At 42.1% G+C, this 24,480-nt stretch overlaps 1 protein-coding gene and 1 long non-coding RNA gene across 5 annotated transcripts in view; one reads left to right on the top strand and one right to left on the bottom strand.

Moving 5' to 3' along the window:
• Window positions 1–5,195: 5,195 nt before the first annotated feature.
• Window positions 5,196–24,480, bottom strand: part of LOC147019031 (uncharacterized) — a 33,535-nt gene continuing 14,250 nt past the window's right edge. For all 3 annotated transcript variants that reach the window (XR_015062620.1, XR_015062618.1, XR_015062619.1), the window contains exons 3-5: window positions 20,922–23,997; window positions 16,764–17,050; window positions 5,196–7,528 (exon numbers count right to left, since the gene is read on the bottom strand). This is a non-coding gene — a long non-coding RNA (uncharacterized LOC147019031). The remainder of the gene's footprint in view (window positions 7,529–16,763; window positions 17,051–20,921; window positions 23,998–24,480) is intronic.
• Window positions 12,793–17,566, top strand: LOC147019032 (uncharacterized). 2 transcript variants are annotated; one of them, XM_085899210.1, is made up of 4 exons: window positions 12,793–12,943; window positions 16,527–16,622; window positions 16,817–17,018; window positions 17,317–17,566. In XM_085899210.1, exons 2-4 carry the CDS (start codon window positions 16,529–16,531, stop codon window positions 17,327–17,329), a joined length of 309 nt encoding a protein of 102 aa, XP_085755336.1. In that variant the 5' UTR covers window positions 12,793–12,943; window positions 16,527–16,528; the 3' UTR covers window positions 17,330–17,566. The 2 variants fall into 2 exon arrangements, with proteins under 2 accessions (XP_085755336.1, XP_085755335.1); XM_085899209.1 differs by lacking the exon at window positions 12,793–12,943 and having other exon boundaries at window positions 16,490–16,622.

Genomic DNA, 24,480 nt, shown 5'->3' with positions numbered 1-24,480 from the left:
TTTTTCTTGACATATATATATATATATATATATATATATATATATATATATATATATATATATATATATATATATATATATATATATATATATAACAATTGTCCCAATTAACGTCTGTGCTTCTGCTAAGCCCCCCACCTATCACGGCAACTGGCTTCACCTCTCAAGTTCAGCAATCTTGTAAAGACACACAGAGAAACCATGTCTACCATGATATTCGTACTATTTGAATGCTCTTTGTTGTTCTGATAAAAGTCACCATTCTTTTATTCGAACAACAGGATTTATATCAGATATCTGACATAATCTTATAAAAGTCACCATTCTGCATACGCTGCAGGTCTGTAAACCTGATATTTCGGCCTGCTGAGCGTCTGTGACGTGGGATTACATAAAAGACTATAACCCTGGGCACATGCTTTTTGTGGCAACATGTTTTTTGGGGGTTTTTTTTATTTATTTTTTTAGCTTAAGGAAGGTCTGACATTTCATAAAAGTGATGTTGTCAGCTTGTAACAAAAAGTTACCCCTCCCTCATGTCGCATTTCTGGGAAGTTCCTCCAGACTATGCCTGGTTCAAATCCTGCTCAGCTGTTCAATTAATACCAGGTGGGGTTGACTCTGCCTGTCATCATTCCGAGGTCGGCAAAATGATTGCCAGCTTGCTGGTATCCTGTGTCGGAGTGGCGACCCGTCCAGGATTGTGCCCAATAGCCAAGGAGACTGCTTAAGCAGCACCAACGCTCTGCACAGAGTGCAGTCCCAACCTCCTCCTCCTCCTTCTCCAGACTACTAACCAATGCCCCCAATGCTGGTGAATAAGCATTTTATTTAAATTCACTCGTCAGGTTTATGTTGATGTAGGTCTTTGGAGGGTGGTGGCAATTGTTGCAAATTGGTAACTTGTCGCTCGGGACATTGAACTGGCATCTTGAAGGTTTTTTTTTGTTCAAGTTCAGCCGAAAGTTGCAGCAACATTCGGGATTTGGATTATATTCTTCAGGGAGTCGATGCAGTCTTGGAAGAAGTGCCGGATCACTTTTGGATTGTTATTCAAAAACAAAATTCCCACCTGGCTCAAAAAAAATCCTTCAATGTGGGATCATCTGCCTGCTTCATTTCATCTGCTCTACGTTTGATGCTATGTCGGCTCTTTGTAGATTACTCTTCGGCCTTTTTTGTATACATAGTCGAGGCTCATGGAAGAGCGAGTACACTGAACGGATCAGGACGTATTGGAAAAAAAAAATAGGACGCAAAACACACATGCATGCAGAAGGAAACTCCACGGAGGAAAAACTGGGAAATTAGGAGGGATTTTGGTGGGGTTAACGAGGATAGAAAAGATCACGGTATTGGATTGAGGACGATGTGAGATGGCAATTAACAGCTGTCTTGAAGACCTGGAGGAAAGAAGGAGATTGAAGAGAGTGTGGAAGGTGGTTCCACCAGGCAGGCAAAAAGAGAAATCAACTAGTGGAGGTGAGCAGCGATCCTGGATTTAGGAGCAAGTTTCACCAGAAGGGGATTCATGGTCGACCCTGTGTGCCTTGCAGAAACCTGGGGAGGGGGGGAATAAAGCAAGGAAATAGCAGATGGTGTAAAACCAGAAAGGAGGTGGTAGAAGACAGAGAGACCACCAACCTGTCTGTTATAGCGAAGTGATAGGGCTGTTGACTCGGCTTCATCCGACGGATGAAGGATGTCACGGCAGAGGTTGGACTAATCAGCAAATAGATATAACGTGGATTTTCCAGAGAGTCAGATAGATCATTGATGAATATCTGGAATAGGACTGGGCCCAGGATGTTGCATTGGGGCACTCCAGCCTTGACAGGGAGAGGATATGGAAGGATTCTGGTGAGTGCCACACGTTGACTACGAGAGTAGAGGAAGTCAGAAATCCATGTGTGGATTTGGCCTTGGATGCCACAGGCAGAGTTTGGAGAGGAAGCCAGGATGGCAGACTGTATCAAAAGCACGAGATATGTCCATCGAGACGGCCCTGAAATCATGTGCGACATTGAGGGCCTCCATCCATTGTTGGGAGAATAGAAGCAGCATGTCCAAGGTAGAGTGATCTGGTCTGAATGCAAATTGATGATCCTCATGAGATGAGGCTGCTGGAGAAAGGAAGGATTTCATATCAACCATGGTGATGAATTCCATGATCTTGCTGATTATTGGAAATAAGCCGATCGGTTTGTAGTTAAGTGGATCATTTTTTTGCTTCTTTATATGTAATGCGGTGATGTTGGATAATTTCCAAGCAGATGGAATATGACCAAAGGCAAATGATAGGGTGAAAAGGGCAGAGACTGGAGGATATGCAAGAGCAGCAGAGCAGGTTTTTAGGACACGTGAGTTGGTGCCGTCCGGTCCATTTGCAATATCAGAGTCGAGGGCAAACTACAGAGTCCAGCAGCAGTTGGCAATGACGAGGAAGGCTGGGTCCAGAGATTGAGGGGTTGGGGACACAAGATTTGGAAGCAAACACACAATGAGTAGAGTCGGCTGTGGTGGCATTTGAAATGAGGGAAGGGATGGAGGGGCAGCATAGACTTAACTAGAACGTTACTCAGTGGAGTGCATACCTCCGCCGTGCTGAACAGTTTACGTTTTGTATGCCACTGATAGGCCAGCTCTACTTCTGGACCTTAACCAAATTCTAATCGGCTTGTTCTTGTCACCTACCTAACAAATCCACCAAGTTTGTCATAAACATAACTTTGAGATATCGTGCTGCATATCATTTTTGGTCACATCTCTCAATGATGAAGAATCGCTTAAAATTTCTCGGAGATCTAGGTCTTCACCAAAATTTAATAAATTCATCTTTGCCACACACCCAAACTGTCCAAGTTTTATCTGAATCCAGATATACCTTTTTGAGATATCCTGCTCAGAGACAGACAGATAGACAGAGGTGAAAACATAACCCACCATCCACCTTCATTGGCAGAGGTAACAAGGCACCACCAGGTTTTAGAGGAGGGAGACAACTTTGAAAGTTCATTCTTGAGGTTGGACAGATGTCGTTTTATGACTTTCCTGAAAGTTGACACACCCTTGTTGTGGGATCTTTGGAATGCATTGAGATTGCTTTTGGTCAAATTTGCCTTCCAGGAAGAGAAGGCAAGTTGTTTCAGAGCAACCACCCCACCACAGGATTCAGTTTAAGATCAGTACAAGGGCAGTGAGCCAGGTGTTGGCTTAACGGTTAAGCTTAAGATCTTAGGGTCTCGAGTTCGAGCCTTTGTCATGCCATTGAAGTAACACCGGGTGGGTTGACTCAGCCTGTCATTCTTTCGAGGTCGCCAAAATGAGTAACAGCTTACTGGTAACAAGGAAACTATATGAATGGCATAGCAGTGCTTCCAGCAAAATGACATAACCAGCAGCCACAGGCGCACAACAAACAACAAGTACAAGGGTTTTATGAGAAATGGAATTATTTATATAAAGTGGAACTCTGTCGCTGGGGCGTGGTTCAGGCCTATCAAATATGAGGAGGCAATAGCCGAGGAGACACACTGAGGATTCAGGGACGTCTTGTGGGAGGAAGGGTTAAACGGATGATTGGTATGGAGACCTGGGATGTTCGAGGTTCACATAATTAGAGATACGAGGGGAGGAGGTGTTTGGAGGGTGCAGGATGTAGGGGTGGAGTGGGGGGTCCAAGGTGCCAATTTTAAGTGGGAGAGCCACCATGACACAAAACTCTATTCATCAGATAACAGGAGTGCACTTAAAGTGCCAGGCAGTCATGTGGGATGTAAGTCTTCTCAACTCGGTACACCCATGTGAGTGGAGTGCCCCCCCCCCAATAGAACAGCCAATCAAAGGGCGCCGGGACGACTGTAGCATTGCTCTATGAGAAATTATTAAAGGACCGCTCAGAGCAGATCCCACACTTTCACTGTGCCCTGGCCTCTCTCCGTGCCTTGGAGTCTCTCTGCACCCTGAAGTTTCTCCGCTCGGCTGTCGGCTCCCTGGTCTTTGGACTCCAAAAGCCAAAATGGAGCATATCGAGAACACATCTTGTGTCCCTTTTATAAACCTCAGTGGTTTAGCATGCCACAGACAAGCCCCAACTATGTACAGAGAAGCTTCTTCACTTTGTTTTAAGGTCAACCCATGATGGTTTCTTAACAGAGGGATAAACATATTAAAGTCACTTTTGGTGATTCTAAAATAGAGATTTAAAAGACAGATACAAGTCGGTGATGGAAAGGTTACGACTTGGAATCCACCGAGGCCTAATGCGCATTGAAACGAAATGTTGTTTGGAAACCACCACTCAAAGCTTTACGTGGACGACTGTGAATGGCCAAAGGCAGGGCCGGATTAACCCACAGACTAATAAGACTATACCCTCAGGCCCCCCCCCCCCCGTATCATTTCAGCCCTCAAATTTCAGCAATTTTTTTGAATTCACATCCTGATTAGATATTGAGAGAAAGGACAATGAAAACAACACTATTGTGGGGTTCCGAAAAATTGGGTCCCGTGACCCTTTTGTTCGACCCATGGTTTGAAGGTTGATTTTACATAATTTGAGGGTGCTGAATGAGCTGGGGGTGGGCTTGGGGTGAACCTCGCACAAATGTGAGCTAACTCGGCTCGACGTCAAAATTGAAGATGGCCGCCACACGACTTCCGGGAAATTTAAAAATGGCATATCTTCGCTTCTATATGTCAGATTTTCGTGATGTATTTGTCTCAATACATGTTTTGAGGTCAATCATTTCATTTAATGACATTGCAAGTCACTATATGTATTTGGTTAGTTATAAAAACACATAAAAGGGTATTTCACAGGGTAGGAAAAAGGTTCCAAGATGAAGGCTGGCTGGCTGAAAATTCTGTGGAATGAGAAGATGTTGTTAACTACCACAAGTAACATGAACTCCTTGAGCAGGGCAAGAATGGCTATACATGCCTTGGCACAGCTGAATAGCTCATCTCAGACTCACAGTGAGAATACCCCTCATCGTCTTAAGATTGCCGAGCAAGCTGTCCAGGACCTAGAGAGTTGCATCACAGAGTTTGACTGCGATGTAGAAATCACAATCGAAGCTAGTGAGCATGAGCGATGTGTAATAAACCCATCATAGGGATAGGCACAGAAATGTGCACATGCAGACATCAGATAATCTTGCAGCCTCCAAGGATTTTCACAATCTGTTATGCAATTCAGCAAACAAAGAAGAAAAATAGCAATCAGAGATTGTAGCCTCTCACCAGGACTTGTTTTGTGTGATGCTTGTGTAGTTTTGAGTGGTGTTTGTGTACTGGTGTGTTACGTAATCAATAATAAACATAAGAACTGCCACTTTATATCTGCTGGCAGTGATGACCGGGTACCAAGATGTCTGTCCCGCTTTGATGCAACCCCGCTTTGATCAGGCACCTGACATCGGACACCCATGATGTTTATTATTACTCAATTGAATTCAGAATGGGATTAAAATAAATTAAATTCTAATCAAATGGAAGAACAAATAGATACAGTCCTGCATTGGAGTCATCAAAAGGAACCCGAAGAAGCAAAAAGCAAACATGAAGTCATCATCATAAAAAAAGAACGCAGATTCAAAAAATTAAATAATTATGCCTGCCAGACCATGTGTCGGATCAGGTTGAAATTTAAAACATATATTTCCCGTCACGACTAGATCATAATTGTGAAGTTTCATGTCGATCGATGAGGCGGTTAAAGAATAATTTTTTTAAGATATTCGCTCGAGCCAATATGGCTGCCAGACAATGTCACATCAATTATTTGTGAATATCCAAGTATTCCCAAGGCTTGGGGAACAATTGTGTGGTTTCCCCTCGATCTATCCAGCCATTCTGGAGAAGAAGATTTATATAGGTTTTTGGGTAAATCAAATATGGCTGCCAAACCATGTGACCTATGACATCATATGTGTGAAGGTTTTGTTCCTCATGGATCGGCAGTCATACGTGTAAAGTTTCACCTCGATCTGTTCAACCATTTCAGACAAGATTTTTGAAGGTTTACAAAAAACAATATGGCTGACGAATCACATGACCGATGAAGTCATCTTTTTTTTCTGTCCACCAATTTATCCGGAAGTGACCCTCAAAGATTTTCATACTGATCGGATGTAGCGTTCTACATATGCAATTATGACGTCATAATGAAGGCACCTATGACATCATAAAAATCACACATTCCCCAGGAGGAGTACTTGTTGTGTACCAAGTTTCAATTTTTTCCTTGGTGTGGTTTCAGAGATAGAGGTCCAAAGTTTTGAAGTTTTTCCAACATGGCTGCCATACCACGTGATATATTGTAAAGGATTCGGCAGTGGCGGGATTCGCACCGTACTCTTGACAGCCAAATGTTGAAGATTCAGCGTCACTTAACAGCACCGCCGTCTCCGGGGTCATAACGCCGGCTAGTTCGGCACAGGCCTCGGGTCACGTGCCTCGGATCACGATACCAACGTACACCTGGGCCTTGCCAGTTGGGGAAATAGACCCCGGTTACAGACTGGGTCTGTCAGAGACCGAGCGAAGTCTGCCAGTCCGTAACCATTTTTGGTTTTAAATACAAATCGAGCTAATTGTTCCTCAGCATGGCACAAATAAACTCAAGGCGGCAACTTTCATATAAATCAGCCAGATTTATTGGGGACACATCGGAGAACATGACACAAGCAAAACTTTCACGAATGTTATAATTAATCTATAACCCGCTCTTAACTAGGGAGCTACGGATTAGGGGTTTCGAAGGGAACCCGAGCGAGATAAACCTTAGACAACATGCAGACAAGACACAGAGTACTTGGTGATGCCTCATGGACGAGAGGAAAAGTGTTAAAGGCACGAATGCGGCTCGTGACAAGCCGATGTCAACGGATTCGAGCACCCAGCTCGAGCATGCAGCATGGCAAAATGGCGCTCGTACTCCTCCTCCCAGCATCAGCGCGTTCAGCCCCCGTAAGTTCGACGGCACAAGAGTGGAAGATCCACGGTGTGCTCCAGCTGGCTTTTCACAAGGTCCAGCATACAGATCAGGCCAAATCGGGGTGTTGGGCTCCGCAGGCGGATCGATGGGATTACAAGACGTGTCGAGCCGTGCAGTGAGTAGGGACGTCACTGGACTCCGGATGAACCTATCGTGACCTCCTCATAAAAGTCGATCGCCGACTCCCCTCATGCAGTTCCTCCTGCCTTCCTGGGGCTCGCTCTTCTCACGAAAGCCGATCCCAGACTCGACTCTAGCAGCCTCTCATCCAGCAGAAGGCAGACTCATGCAGTTCCTCTTGCCTTTCAGGGTGGGCCTTCCTCACGAAAGCCGATCGCAAAAACCCTCATGCAGTCCTATTACTGCCGATCGCCCGACTTGACCCTCAGGCAGTTCCACCCTTGCTTCTTGGGGCTCGCTTTTCTGGACACTCCCCCGGGGACCCGTGATTGGTCCATCGCTCGAGATTGCAGCTGCCCTCCACCAATCGGCTGCCGACACCCCTCGCCGACTGACACTCTCAGAGCGCTGGGTGGGGAATAGTTCAGAGAGGGGAAGGAAGAATAAGAAAACCACCTCTCAGCACACCACCACTGTATGAACAATGAACAGCCTGCTACACCTCCCGACACACATGTAATGTCCAATTACCAAACAACCTGGCTAAACATGCATTTAAGGGGGGATCTGGGCTAACCCTATATGTCATATAACCCTAACCCTACACACTAAGGGCCATTTGCGCAACAATATGACGTCATAATTATTGAAACATTCCACATGAGTGGTCGCTCCTACATTCGACTCCTACCCCCCTGACATTCGATCCCCGACCGCTAAGAAGGGTGTTGGTGTGATACCCCAATAAGACATATGGTTGGATGCAGAATTGGAAGATGCACATTTTGGATTTGGTTTGAAGTCGATACGACCATTTTAGCGGACGTTATTGCGAAAATAAGAATTTCGGTTTTTCGGTGACCTTGACCTTTGACATAAATTCACCAAAACGACGTGTCGAAGTTGGACCATAGCCGACGTCTTTACCCAGTTTGGTCATGATCGCTGAAACGGTGTGGCTGCTACAGGGTAAACAAACACACAAACAAACAGACAGACACAGACACACAGAATGACACACACAACCAAACAACATAATTGCCGAAATCCGAAGGATTCCGGCAATTAACAAACAAACGGACCAAAATGCCACATACCCTCTCCTCCGGCGAGGGTAGTATAGACTGCAGAAATTTCTTAAAGATGAATTCAACAAGCTCACAAAGAAACATCCAGGTATTGGCTTTGTTTATTCAATCAGACAAAATTGTTGGAACCTTTCCACGGGAGAGAGAGAGTTGAAGATTTTGAACGCGAGCACATTTAGGCAGATACAATCATCTTCTACGTCTATTCCCAGTTACGGAAAGCAGGAATAATGAATGCAGTTGTGATTGATGCTGAGTACACTGATGTCGTTGTACTTTCTTTTTATGTTGCACACAAAAGAGAGGGCATCCTTACTATCACATGGAAGAAAGACATTATCACCTGTAGAGAGAGCTTTGTTCACAGGACATCTCTCTCTATCGAGTGCAGCCTGTGGCTGCTGGTTGCATCATTGGTTGGGTCACGGTAATGCCGCTGATGCAGTGTACCCCTTACCAGTACATTGGTGCTCATTTTGCCGACCTCGGAAGGATGACAGGCTGAGTCAACCTCCTGGTGTATTAATTCAGCGGCCAACGGGGCTTGAACTCAGGACCCTAGGATCCCAAGCCGCTACCCTAACCACGAAGCCAACACCAGGCTGTTCACAGGACATAACTGACATTTTGATTCCACTGCATATTCACACCGGATCTGACACAACATCTGGATTTTCTGACATGGAACGAAGACTGGTATGACAAAGGCATTAAAATGCAGAAAAGCAGTCTGTTGAGGGTAGTTGGGAAAGCACTTCCGATTACACAGGAGGTGCTTAACCAAGTGGCCCTTTTCACCATCCACTGCATCTACAGTGACAAGGTCAGCCAGACACTGGGTGAAGCCAGAACAATGAAATGGGGTTAGATGAAAACGAAGTCCACCTCACATATCCCACCTGACCTGGACTCCTTTAACTTGCATGTGGCGAGATTGAATTACCAACTTTATGGTCACCTGAATTACGACACGCCAGATGCCCCACCTGAATCCACAAACCATGGATGGACATTGAGGGAAGACAGATGTGTGCCAGTCAGGTACACCCAGGATGCACTTCCAAGAAGCCTGAATGTCTTGGTTGAGCATCAGCAGACGTCAAATTGAACATGAACAGATTAGTGACACAGAGGAAGTCAGTACTCGGGGCCAAGTGACTCTGAAGAAGATGACGAATAAGCCTTCTCATGTTGACACACACACACACACACACACACACACACACACACACACACACACACACACACACACACACACACACACACACACACACACACACACACACACACACACACACACACACACACACACACACACACACACACACACACACACACTGTTCCAAATCGATCAAGGCCACACCACCGCTGGGCTAAATACTTCAAAATTGTTGCATATCCGAAGAAGTTTTCATGTTTAGTCTACTCTATGGTTGCAGTCATCCTGGAATATACTTTATAACATTGTTGTTTATTAAAACATACACCAATATAAATATTCCTTAACATATAAAATGCAATGTTGACCAGATAGCATAAACTTAGACAAATCATTTACTAATATATATGACACTGAGAAGATAATATGCCATTTTAGGATTTTTCTGTAAGTTACTTGGCAGCCATCTTTGATTTTTCCTCCAAAAAGTGTTATTATATATTTTTATGAGTTAGCAAACATATATAGTGATTAGCAATATCATGAAATGAAATCCTTGACCTCAAAAACATGTATTTGGACAAAAGGATCACAAAAATCTGATATGTTGAAGCAAAGATATGCCATTTTAAAATTCACCTGAAGTCGTGTCGCAGCCATCTTCAATTTTGACGTCTAGCCGAGTTAGCACACATTTTTGCGAGGTTCACCCCCAGCTCATTTTATTGAGCACCCTCAAATTATGTAAAATCAACCTTCAAACCCTGAGTCGGACAAAACGGTTACGGGACCCTATTGGAGGAACACTATGACTACGACTACGACTCCTACAATTCGGATGTCCTGCATTCTCATTTAATCCAGCATGACGGAAGGCTTCCCAAGTGCTGAAACTGCCTTACGACTGACTGTATCTGTCATTGCTGATCAGTAACTGTAGCAGAGAATGATCCGGCTCTCTTCTATCAAAAGGTTCAAAATGTGCTTTGACCTTCAGTTTCTCGCTGCTCTGTCCCTCTTGAATTTTGAGAGTGAATTTGTCAAGTCTTTGAATTATGACGGCCTCATTGATGACTTTTCCACAAACAAAGCGAGAAAGAAAACTATTTCTGCTCAGGCAAAGCAAAGTCAAAAGTCAGGGAAAAGAGACATATTACCCATCACTGTCTTTGTGGTGCGGATCTGTTGATCAGCATTTTGGAGTTTTGGAAACTTATGTTTGACTACATCAAGTTGATGAATTTATGATTTTTTTATGCAATATGTAGCAGTACCTACTTCAGCCCTTTCCTCCTATTAGCCTTAGGCCCCTCATAGCCTTAATCCAGGCCTGAACAGACATACAACTTTTCACCTGTGCTGTACCTATATGCTGAAAGCAAACTGCTCAAAAGATCTCTTGCACTTTTCCATTGCCTCCAATGAGTGGTCTCCTGTGTAAGTTCATGGAGGTTGATGTGATCTGATGAGAATCCTCATTTTCAAAATGCCCACTCCAAATTGAGTGGTGTTCTTATTATTGTCGACATGGTAGTAATTTCCAAATAGGCAGCTACAGTGCCTTCATAAAGTATTCACACTCCTCAACTTCTTTCACATTTTGTTGTGTTACAGTCTGAATGTAAAATGGATTAAATAATAAAAAAAAAATGTTGTCATTGATCCACGCAAAATGCCCCATAATGACAAAGTGAAAACATGTTTTCGGACATTCTTACAAATTAATTAAAAATGAAAAGTTGAAATGTCTTGCGTAAATAAGTATTCAACCTCCCTGACCAAGGTCCTTCTTGCCCAGTTGCTCATTTTGGTCAGACGGCCAGCTCTTGGAAGAGTCTGGGTAGTTCCATATTCTTTCCATTTCCTAATGATGGAGCTCACTGTGCTCTTGGGAACTTTCAACATTAGAAATTGTTTTATACCATTCCCAGATCTATGCCTCCTCACAATTCCATCACTGAGTTCAATGGACTTCATGGTGGAGTTTCTACTCTCACGTGCACTGTCAACTGTGGGACCTTATATAGAAAGGTGTGTTTCTTTCTAAAATCAAGTCCAATCAATTGAATTGGCCACAGGTGGACTCCAATGAAGTAGTGGAGACATCTCAAGGATGATCAAAGGAAAATGGATGCACCTGAGCTCATTTTGGAGTGTCATAGTAAAGGGGCTGAATACTTATTGAGGCAAGACATTTCAGCTTTTTATTTCTAATTCATTTGTAAAAAAATTGAAAAACGTTTTCAGTTTGTCATAATGGAGTATTTTGTGTTGATCAATGACAACATTTTTTTAATTTAATCCATTTACACAACAAAATGTTAAAAAAGTCAAGGGGGTGTGAATACTTTCTGAAGGCACTGAAAGTGGAACACAAAGCAATCTACTGTACAAAAGCAAAAGTAAAACTTTGTCACGACAGCATTTTGAAACCATACATGTTGAGACAGATGTATTAAATAAAATATGGGTGAGCTGCATCATACTCTCGGTGCTGCCATCCTGACACGTGTGACACTGGGTGGTTTGTCATTGTCTTCCCAGCAGTCATTCAGGGCAAGAATGTGTAATTTTTTGGGGTGCCAACTATAACTCACCAACTCTTTGCAAAGGACACCGTGGGATCGTTAAGCATCAACTAATGCCAACAGAAGGGTTTTCCAGTTTAACGTCCACCCAAGGGACAGATCACACAATGATGAATGTCAATGCCTGCGAAACACCAGGATGACAGTTTATAGTTGGCCAGATTCAAACCCAGATGAGGCAGCTCAGAGGAAAGTGCACATGCCTTTCGGCTATCCTGCCAGCTGGTTAATTAAGTTGCAACTGAACTGCTTCAAGGCAAATACATCTGATTTACAAACTGGATGTAAAAATTATTTCCTTCAGTTGTAATTGCCAAGTGTTGGTGTTGCAAGTACTTTAGACCTCTGGAACCCCACCTCTATAGTGCAAGTTACCTTCAAGTAGTGCTCATTAGACCATAGATAAAGACAGTGACCAGATTCATGTCAAATTGTTTTGGAATCTTTCCATCTTTGCCAATGGTTCACAATTCAAAACTAACTCTGGATACTAGAAAACCAGATTCTCTTGTGCTAAGCTCACTTGATTCAGTGACACCATACAACAAACACAACCTGGAAACATTTTTTGCTTAACCAACCAAACATGCCATTCACCTCCATGTCGTCATGCCTTACTCAGCAAGATGATACTAAAGAGGTCACGTTTTACATTGCACATATCATTTTTTATGGCACAAAATAAGTATTATTTACTCATTTGAATAGTGACCGTAATTCATTGAACTGACTTCTTTTTTGTCACCACCCTCCTGACATTTGGAATCAATTTAATCCCTTCAACTGCACACAGCTCTCCTTTCTCCAGCCAATTGCATTTCTCCACACCCATTAAAGCCACTTTTGATACACCTTTCTCCCCAATGGGAGAAAAGGTTACCACCTCTTCTCATACACCTTTTCCTTTAAGTACTTCAAACAAGGTTGGATAATCTGATTATATTGCGACAGCTCTAACTAATCGACAGCAATTGCTCTGAAAACAAAGGTAAGGTTTACATTTCTCCACCAGCCGTTCGTATCTTTTTTTTTCCAAGAAGTAAATATGGAGGTGAGATAGCTAAAAACATAATGGTGAAGAAGTGACTTGTGGAGTTCAAAAAGTTGTACAAATGAGATATTCACAATAGTCTGAGATGCCAAATAAAAGCAGAAATATTTATTAAGACAGAAATAATTCTTCCTAAATTGCATCTTGAAAAATGAATGAAAAATACATTGCCTTGTCGGATTATTGTGAGTACCTTGTTTGTCCAACCTTCTGGACTCCTTTCATACATCAGGATGAAATGCATAATTAAATAATTATCATCAATATGTGTACATTGACAGAGAGCAGTTTATTGTTCAACTGTTAGCTATCAAGAATTGATTTTATATATATATATATATATATATATATATATATATATATATATATATATATATATATATATATATATATATATATATATATATATATATATATATATATATACCCGTGCACATGCACGGGATAGCAGTACAACATAGCTGGTAGCAGACGACAGACCATAGACGGGGAATGACAAAAATACGCATTGTGCAAAATGCAAGTGGTACTATGAAACGCCAAGACTTCCCAAGCATTGTCGGCATGTCCGCTAAGTGCCACAGCAATTTCATGGGGATCGTGTGACGGCGAGCCGAGTTTTAAGTGTGCAAGCTTGGTATTATAATAGAGATGACCAGGCGTAGTGGCGTGCTCCTCTAATCCAGCTACTCGGAGGCTTGGGTTGGAGGATCGCTTGAGGACGGGAGCTCTATGCTGGACTGCGCTATGAGAGGGTGTAGGGCAGCCCGGAATCGTGGCAAAACCCAATCCTTATCCGTGTGTCGTAAGAGGCGACCAGGGTTGCGTCAGGAAGGGCATCAAGCATAAAACCTATGCCAAATCAGTATGCGAATCATAACGGATGATCCGCTGTGGCGACCCCTAATGGGAGCAGCCGAAAGACGAACAACATATATATATATATATATATATATATATATATATATATATATATATATATATATATATATATATATATATATATATATATATATATATATATATATATATATATATATATATATATATGAGGCGCCGCGAGGAGTGATGTAAGGGACACATCAGCCATTTTGGAGTTTATGCCATATAGCACTATTTTAACCCTTACCCGATCATCCGAGCCTAGCATCATCATATCCTAAAAAGAAATGTCACTTACATCACTCCTCATTGCGGGGATATAGATATAGATATAGATATACATATAGAAATGCTATAAGCACCCTCTGGCTGTAATGGTGAGCATCAGCTGCAGATTGTCTTATTTAAACGACGACTGTGGTCATCATTAGTTAACCTCCGCCATCTAAGATGGACGGAAGTTAGTTTTCACCCCTGTCTGTTTGTTTGTTTGTTTGTTTGTGAACAGTATTATGGAAAAACTCCTAGACGGATTTCGACGAAACTTGGTGGGGGGATTAGGTATGGTCCAAGGATCATGTCATTAGATTTTGGACTCGGTCCAAAGTCCAATATGGCCGCAATGGCGGGCATTTTGAAAAAAATATTTGAATTTTTGTTTTTGCATTTCTACATGTTTTAAGTGATTTCCAACCCCCAAAAAAAAATTTGTTAGAGAAAAAAAAAATTTGCAACTTTTTTCAAAAAAATTTCGATTTTATTTGAAAAATATTTGAATTTTTTTAGCATGTCTACGTGTTTTAAGTGATTTACAACCCCCCCTCCAAAAAAAATTTGTTGCAGAAAAAAAACCCAGAAATTTTGCACCTTTTTTTTCAAAAAAATTAGATTTTTTTTTTTTTTTGGCATTTCTACATGTGTGTCGATCTAGTTTAGTTTATTCAATCGTGGTTCAGTAGAGTGTGATCCGTTTTGACCTACAATGAATAGGATATCAGGTTCACTTAAGTGACCCAGCAGTATTGGCGGCGGAGGTTTTGCACTCAACCGAGTGCTCCCCCTCGAGTTAACCTCCGCCATCGAAGATCGGAGGTTACTATTTTCACCGCTTTCTGTTTGTTTGTTTGTTTGTTTGTTTGTTTGTGAACAGTATTACGGAAAAACTCCTTGACGGATTTCGACGAAACTTGGTGGGGGGGGGGGTTAGGTCTGGTCTCAGGATCATGCCATTAGATTCTGGACTTGGTCCAAAATCCAATATGGCCGCTATGGCGGCCATTTTGAAAAAATATTTGAATTATTTTTTTGCATTTCTACATGTTTTAAGTGATTTCCAACCCCCCCCCAAAAAAAAAATTGTTAGAGAAAAAAAATTTTTGCAACTTTTTTTTCAACAAAATTTCGATTTTTTTTATTTTATTTTTTATTTCTACATGTTAGTAGTGATTTCCAACAACAAAAAAAACATGCCAAAATTATAATTGCGGCTGATTTTGGAACTTCAGGTGGATATACCCACGTAAAATCAATTTTTGTCTCAAGGAATCTAGTTATGATGAATGAATTGAGTATGTAAAAGTAAAAGGGAAAGTTGCAAACTATAACTCTGTGAGCACTGTTAACGTCAAATTGAATTAATAGGATATCAGGTTCACTTGAGTGACCTAGCAGTATTGGCAGCGGAGGTTTTGCACTCTACCGAGTGCTCCCCCTCTAGTTAGATATGTATCCGGTGTGCTGTCCTGATGAGGGCAAATAAGCCTGAAATCTGGATGGGCAGCTCCATTTGATGTTTAACCAACGATGACCTTAAATCTCTGTCTGTTTGACATGAGTGGCCAGGCTGAGGCCTCCAGGTTGGAGGGAACGATTTGGTCAGCACATGTATGGGACTTGCGTCCGTTTGAGACCGGGTGGGAGCATTTCGTCACACTCCATACATTTTGGCGATATATCATGTGTGTTTGTGGCATTTTCTTTGATTTCCATACTGTTGGGTGAATTGCCCCCAAATTTTCTCCATCACGTTATTTTAACACGCGGAAGGTCATCGTCACATTAAAAACCTTCAATGATACCATTCTGGCTCATCATTGCCACGGTGCACTCCCAGGTTAAATTTCACTGAAGCTTGAAGTCTTTTTGTTGATTTACTGAAGTCTAAATTACCCGATCTTGATCGGATGACCGTGTGTGTGTGTGTGTGTGTGTGTGTGTGTGTGTGTGTGTGTGTGTGTGTGTGTGTGTGTGTGTGTGTGTGTGAAGACGTTTACCCTTCATCAGAACAAGGGTTAACGTCCATATCATCTATTTATCGGTGCTTCCCACGGTGGTTCACAGACTTTGGTCAACATCCTGTTGATTCTGTGCACCTGTCCTCTGACTCAGACCACCACTGGCCTTCACGATTAAAACTTAATTTTCATCAAATTAATTAACAGGCAGCGTATTTATCTTGTTTTGCATCGCCAGGTGCAATTTGTTTCTCAAATGGCTTTTTACTCATCCTTGCTTTCCATATGTGCCTACATCATTACCAAAACACCTGTAAACGGATTAATGAATGCAAATGTGGCAGCTGTGATTCAACATCGATTTGTTACCATTGATTCACAAATGCATCCCTCTTCTTCTCAAGCCATGACTTCGAAGCTGCTTATTTTACTGATATTTTTGCTGCCATGGGCTGGAGCTTTTGACCTGTTTGATCTCGCTAATATCGAGAGCATTGCCGGTAAGATAATCATCTTGTTTCTCAGATAATCTCAGAAAACCACATGTGCTGAAAACGTTTAAAATGCCTTTAAGAGGAAATACAATGGAACAAAAAAAAAAAAAGATGCATCAAATGTGTTAAAAAAAAAACTATAATTACCTGTCGACCTTCCACTCCGCCAAATGCAACACTACCAATGTTTTCCTATCCAGAATCAAAGCCAAAGAAGCCAGAGAAGCCAGAGAAGCTAGATAAAGGGAAGCCTTTATACAACGATGAAGTTGAAGCTGGATTGAAAAATCTGGACTGGGATTCACATGGAACAGGTGATATAGATTGGGGCTCCGACGATGAAATTACTGAAGAGCCCATCATAGCAGAGACGGTTGAACCTCTTTGCAACCATGACCAATGGTGAGTCAACTTTCCCATCCCTGCTCACGCATCTGAAGAGCAAGCATAAATAATTAAATCTGAGGAAACAATCAAATTGTTCATAAAGTAAGCAAAACATTGTTTGAACAACCGCTACACAATGGTAATGGCAAATAATGGACATAACACTAGCTGTTCAGTTAAATGAACATAAAGCAGAAGCATTTTGTGCTTTGGAGATCAAAACAACTCACCATAACTTCCCCCATTTAATTGTCTTTAATCCTCATCATTTTTACTCAACTTCTCTTCCCTTACTCTCCCATCTTCACAACAGGTGGAAATGCTAATCTGCACATTGGAGTGATGCGTGGATTCTGACCCCATCTGACCTTGACAACTTATACGCTGACAAGATTATTTTCTTCCAACAATAAATTTACATGTTATAGTTATAATAATGTTTTCACAAATACCTTTGCTTCTGGAGGGTGTTGAAATTCAAAATGTAACCACGAATACCTGTCCCAAATACATTTTTGCTCGAATTTGGATGATCCAAATCCCATAAAGTTTCATTGACCAATTCTCTGGGTCATTGTCATTTCTGGTTTGGTTAGAAACTTAAGAGCAATTGCATCAAAAAAAATATTCCAATAAAATTGATAACTTTTTGATTTCGTTTCTAAAACAGACATAATTATGACGAGGTCGATCCAGCGTCCTTGTGAGGAGACAGTCGACAACGAGGAACGACAAGAATAAGCAAAGAAATATAAAGTGACAACTTACTTTATTTCTTGGCTCATTCATAACATTCCTCATAAAGTACAAGGCATTTAAAGGAGTAATAGACAGACTATTTTTGGTTGAGAGATTTTCATAGTCATTATATATTAGACATCTACATGATAGCAATCTATTTTGAAAATACGCGAATTAATGTGTGGAAGTAGGAAATCTGAGGATAACTTTTTACTGTAATTTAAGTTATTTGGATTTGGGCTGGATAAACATTGTGGTGACATTGTAGAGGTTGTGACAATTCACAAATCTGGAGGAAAGTTAGGGAAGGTAGAGAGATTTGTCAGAAAAGAGAGGGTAAGGACGTTTGGAAGAACACGGAGAAGGGGCAATGGTTGAGTTGAGATCATGGGGAGATGTTGGGAAGGGTTTGCTACATTTAGGAGAGAAGAAGTTACAAAATATGTACACGACATGGCCAAAAGTATACGGACACCCCTTCTAATTAGTGTATTCAGCTATTTCAGTCACATCTACTCTTGACATGTGTATAAAATCAAGCACACAGCGATGGAATCTCCATAGACAAACTTTGGCAGTGGAATGGGCCGTACTGAAGAGCTCAGTAACTTTCAATGTGGCACCTTCATAGGATGCCACCTATCCAACAAGTCAGTTCGTCAATTTTCTGCCCTGCTGGAGCTGCCCCAGTCAACTGTAAGTGCTGTTATTGTGAAGTGGAAACGTCTAGGAGCAACAACAGCTCAGCCGCAAAGTGGTAGGCCACACAAGTTCATAGAATGGGACTACCGAGTGCTGCAGCACGTAGCGCAGAGAAATAGTCTGTCGTCGGTTGCAACACTCTACCAAGTTCCAAAATGACTCTGGAAGCAACGACAGCACAAGCATCGTTCATCGCGAGCTTCATGAATTGGGTTTCCAAGGCCGAGCAGCCGTACACAAGCCTAAGATCACCATGTGTAATGCCAAGCGTCGGCTCGAGTGATGTAAAGCTCACCGCCATTGGACTCTGGAGCAGTGGAAACACGTTCTCTGGAGTGATGAATCACGCTTCACCATCTGGCAGTCCGACAGACGAATCTGGGTTTGGCGGAAGTCAGGAGAACGCTACCTACCCGAATGCATGGAACTGTAAAGTTTAGTGGAAGAGGAATAATGGTCTGGGGCTGTTTTTATCCCCCGCCGCGTGGCGGAAGGGGGATATTGTTGTCACCCGGGTCGTCCGTCCGGCTGTCCGTCCGGCTGGCTGGGCGTCAACATTTATAGCTGTGAGTGCGATAACTCATAAACTGTTCGCCATATCGATTTGAAATTTGGGTCACATGTACCACCTGAAAAGGAAGAACCCTATTAATTTTGGGCGTGGCCGGATCCAAGATGGCCGACTGGGGCGGTCGTCCGTCCGTCTGGCTGTCAACATTTATAGCTGTGAGTGTGATAACTCAAACTGTTCTCCATATCGATTTGAAATTTGGGTCACACATGTACCACCTGAAAAGGAAGAACCCTATTGATTTTGGGCGTGGCCAGATCCAAGATGGCCGACTGGGGCAGCCATCTCAAAAAATGTTTTTTGTAATAAATGGAAAACCGCTTGTCTGATTTCAATTATTTTTCAATGGCCGGGGATTCCCCATCTTTGATGGTATATTTCATGGTTTGGGCTCGGCCCCTTAGTTCCAGTGAAGGGAAATCTTAACGCTACAGTGTACAATAACATTCAAAACGATTCTGTGCTTCCAACTTTGTGACAACAGTTTGTGGAAGGCCCTTTCCTGTTTTCGCATGACAATGCCCCCCCCCCCACATACACAAAACGAGGTCCATACAGAAATGGTTTGTCGAGATCGGTGTGCAAGAACTTGACTGGCCTGCACAGAGTCCTGACCTCAAACCATTAAACAACTTTGGGATGAATTGGAACGCCGACTGTGAGCCAGACCGAATCGCCCAACACCAGTGCCCGACCTCACTCATGCTCTTGCAGCTGAATAGAAGCAAATCCCCACAGCAATGTTCCAACATCTAGTGGAAAGCCTTCCCAGAAGAGTGGAGGCTATTACAGCAGCAAAGGGGGGGACCAACTCCATATTCATGCCCTTGATTTTGGAATGAGATGTTGGACGAGCAGGTGTCCACATACTTTTGGCCATGTTGTGTCGCTTGAACTTATAAAGTGAACGATCTAAGCACTTGCAAAAATTTTGAAAGTAATTTGGTGCCTTTTATAACATACGATGAGGAAAATCATGCCAAGTGGACATATGGTGGGTCGAGTATTGTCGCTATTGGTCGAGTTCCAAATTTTCCTAACCATGTGAAATAAAATCAGCACAAAAGGAGAACTGATATGATGCTGAAAATAAATTACACACAATGAATGCCAATGTTATTACAACCAGTTTACATTTGATTTGTATGCGCAAGCGTTACTCTATGTTTGCACAAGTTTGTCTGTCTGAGGTCTGTATTTGTGACAAGGAAGATTAATAAGTTCCGAATCATAAGTTCTGGAATGTTAAACTGTATTTTGAAAATGGAAGTTAAATTGAAAGTGAAAGCAGGGAACGTTGAAGAAGTTGTGAATTGTGTCGAAGAAGCAATTATGCGTTCTGCATCTAATGCAAGCACATTCATCTCTTTCGAGACTAAGCATAATGAGGGTTAACCAGAGAGTTGGTGCCAAAGCCACCCAATGCTCGCCTGTTTATACATTTATCGTTTTTAAACGACAAGTCTAATAATATTTTTTATAAAGCATTGCAGTGAAGTCTGATCCAAATAATTTTAAAGCAATATATGTATTTGTATATTGTAATCAGTAAAAAATAGTGTGGTAGATAAAAACATTAGAAAGGAAATAACTTGCACCAAAAACTTTAACATTTTCACGCTCACGCTGACGATCATGCTTACGCCGGGGGTATCGCTATAGCTCTCTGTTCTTCGAACAGGCAGGCGAGCTAGTAAAATACTCTGAAGTTTGACACGTGAATGCGATACGGCGGCCACGTCAAATTCTTGGCAAACAAACTATCCACTCTCAGCCGGTTCATTTTTTACCATATTAAAAATGTGTCTTGGTTTGGAATATAAATCCGCAAAAGAAAGCGATTGAGTAGAACTGAGAAAGAAAGTTGCGATAAGAAACCATTCTTGTATGGTGCTCTAACTCACTGGCCAACTGGTTTTCTGTTCCATCCGAGACCTCAAATTGAGCTGTCATTTGCGACTTGATGCTGTCTGTCTCCACACCATGTCGTGCCATCTCCATCATTTCGTTTTCACACAGTCCTGTCTTTCTGTGTCCCGATGACAAGCCACTGCTGGGTGTGAGAGAGAGGGGGGTGAGAAACCAGTTTAAAGTAGGTGTGTTGGTATAATTCAATATTGTTCCCCAAAAACTCACTGTTTTTGCAGGTTTAACTTTACATGCGGTTGGGAGATTTCCTTTGGGTTTAATGTAATCGTAGATTGTGTGCTTCATGCTACAGCGTAGCTATCAATTCAGTACAAAAACCATATTATTCATCGTCTCATCTATACAGATCCTTCCTAAAATCTTTTCCAACCACCAACAGCCCTTTTTCCTATCTAATGGATTAAATCAAAAGGATGTTGATCAAGGTATGTTAACTGCAATGGGAAGTAAAGAAAAGCTGGCATTTCAGGCGTTAACCCTTCATGTTGATACATGTTCATCCACACAAACATCCAAGATTCTGCAACAGCATCATTAGTAAAACCAGAAGCACCTGCTCCCAATGGGAGCAGCCAGGGGAGTCATGTTATTACCCTGCACTTGCCAAGCGAGAAGTAGGGTTAAGCAATCGGTAGCGTACGTACGTATGGCGTACGTCGTGTCTGCATTTTGCTGAGAGCGTACATTGAAAACTGTTCAGCGGAGGAAATTGAAATGATACCACATGTTACATGACCATGTGATATATAGCAGTCACACTTTTGAGGTCAACATTGGCCAAGTTTCTGAAATCCTCAATTTTCATCTGACTGACTTGAAATTTGAACAGGATTTGCATATCAGGTCAGTGAATTGAACCACCAACAATTTTTGAGGTCAACATAGGCCGAAAGGTCAACATAGACCAAATTTCTGAAATCCTCAATTTGCATCTGATTGACTTGCAATTTGAACAGGATTTTCATAAGAATGACCGACATGCGTCACATGGTCTGGCAGCCATATTGGATCAAAGTTAAAAAAACATCCTTAAAAAAACAAATGAATTGGCTCGCATCAAGTCCTTCAGCTTCCTCGGTCAAATGCTCTTGGAGGAGTAGATGAAATATTCATACAACATTCATACTTTCCCCACATTGTATACAGTATCGAAAGATTTAGGATTACTTGCCAATTCTAGATTGAACCAAAAACACTCATGTTTTTGGTAATGATGTCCCCTCTTGTCAGACTCGTGCATGTATTTTCAAAGTGGAGAAATTTGATACTGCAATACCTGCAGACGTATTTGTGATCCAACCTCCTGAAAGTAGGAATGATGGCATTTGCCATCACTTTGAAATTGAGGCAGAGAGGCGGAGCGTTAAAACATCAGTGTTTACATCATCAAAGAAGGAAGTCGTAGATGGTAACGCTGCTATTTGGGGGTGAGATAGTGAACAAAACGTACAAGCAAAATGTTGTTCCAAATCGACACATGAAAACACAAGTTACTCCAGGATGTCAGAGGGTATTGAGTTGAGACAAAGTGAATGTGTAACACTTAAAATGTAAATACCACCTTACATGCCAGGCCTGTCAAAACAAGAGCGCATGTGGGAAAACAGTTAAGTGCTGCACCAGAACGGCACAAGAAGGGGGGGGGTTTCTACTCGAACCCCACGACAGATACACCGGCACAACCACTTAAAATGAACACATTTAATGAAAATAGACGAATATTTGCAAAGGACAATAATCGGAATAAAATAATATGTGAGGAAAACTAATCCTAAAGTCTAAATTGAGGTGCCTCCACACAGACTTAAATACAGACAAGTGAGAATGAAATAAATGAAAATCCCTCCTTTATTCTGGCACTTAGCTTTGCCCAGAGATGGTCTTTGTGGAACGTGGAATCGAGGCGCTTCGATTTGCACGTGTAGAAGTGCGCAAAATGGTGCCAAGTCACTCTCTCGCAGCGGGACAAACGTACGTCAGGGAATTAGTGAGAGGTATTCAACACCAAGGTTCAGAGACCCCATGCAGCTGCTTCTTGCATCGATCGTCCTCACCGACCCGTTATTTGACATACACGAGGCTCGAGGTCCGTTCCTCATGACCCAACGAAGAGCCAAAGGCCAGCATCTTCCTTCACCACGCGGGCCAAATCGCCTCAACATGAATACAAGAATCATGCCGTCTTCTTCATGCGTCGAAGGAAAGCCAGCCGTAAAGCCCTGTTCTTACTACAGGCCATCTCCGAGCGATGTTCTCTCTCGACCGCATGCGCTCCTCACTCTGCACTCAACCGTTCCTCCTCCAAACTCTACTCAGACACACTGAACCCCCGTTTCCTCCTCCGGGGAGTGGCTTGCTTGTACAAAACCCGGGAAGGCAGGACTTCCGCCCGCTCGGCACGTTTGGCTAGTTTCTGACGTCACACCCATCAATCATTAGCCTCGGGGGCATGACTTCGCCCGTCGTCACGCTTGGAGGTAGGGCTTTTGCCTGCTCGGCATGTTTGGCTCGCTTGTAAATGCAAAAATGTAGGAATGGGTTAGAGGGGGCAATCACATACTGGGGAAACTTATTCTTAATCTCTATATAATTAACACCGCACCCCCCCCCCGCCTCTGTGGTGACACTTAATACTTAAGCTCAAAGTTTCCCTACTTAATTACATAGAGATGTCTCCTACATGTCCACGGACCAAGCAACTCTATTCAATCCTAACTTTCCTCTTAAATTTCTCCATTTACCCCAAAACCGTAACAATATCTATTTGCAGTGCTTTCTTCAAGTCTACACCCCATTTCAAAATTTTCGCCTTTTGTTGCCTCATAGCCTTAAATCAGAATTTTTCCACCTTCATTTACACATCATAACCCACAAACTTCCAAGTGAAAAACAAATTCTACAAGTTTCAGAAAATTAATTAAAAACACAAAACTAGAATATCTTGGTTGGACAAGTGTCCACCACCCCGTTGATGTTGATGGAAGCGTTGATGGACAGCAATCTTCGAGTCATGCAACATATTTTCGATTGGATTGGTAGCATCATGGTGGACTGGTGGACATAGTGAATAGAAAAGATTAGCATTGAAACGACAACATTTGTGGTAAAAGAATAAAATGCAACAATCATACCCTGAAATAGACAATAGATACTGTAGTACAGTAGATGCATAAGTTTGCAAAGGTTGGTAAAATGACCAATTGTCATATTATAGCTTCGCATGAGGTTTTTATTACAGTAAAGAAGCAGATCGCAAGTTCTGGAATCTTAAACTGCATTTAGAAAATGAAATTTAAATTGGAAGTGAAAGCAGAGAATGTTGAAGAAGTTACTATTTGTTTTGAAGAAGGGTTTATGCGTTGCGCGTTAAATCACCGCTCCTGAAACCGATCGTTTATTAAAGTTAATACAAAGCTCGAACTTTGCAAAGTGAATGCTCTAAGACTGCCACGTCGAGTTATTGGCAAACAAACAAACTCTCCGCTCACAATCAGCTCATTTTTTTTTGGCATATTGGAAATGTGTCAAGATTAG

This window comes from Eptatretus burgeri, chromosome 10, assembly GCF_056783735.1.
Source record: "Eptatretus burgeri isolate ZD-2024b chromosome 10, Ebu_testis_v1, whole genome shotgun sequence".
Lineage (NCBI taxonomy): Eukaryota > Metazoa > Chordata > Myxini > Myxiniformes > Myxinidae > Eptatretus > Eptatretus burgeri.
This window is presented reverse-complemented; position numbering and strand designations above follow the sequence as displayed.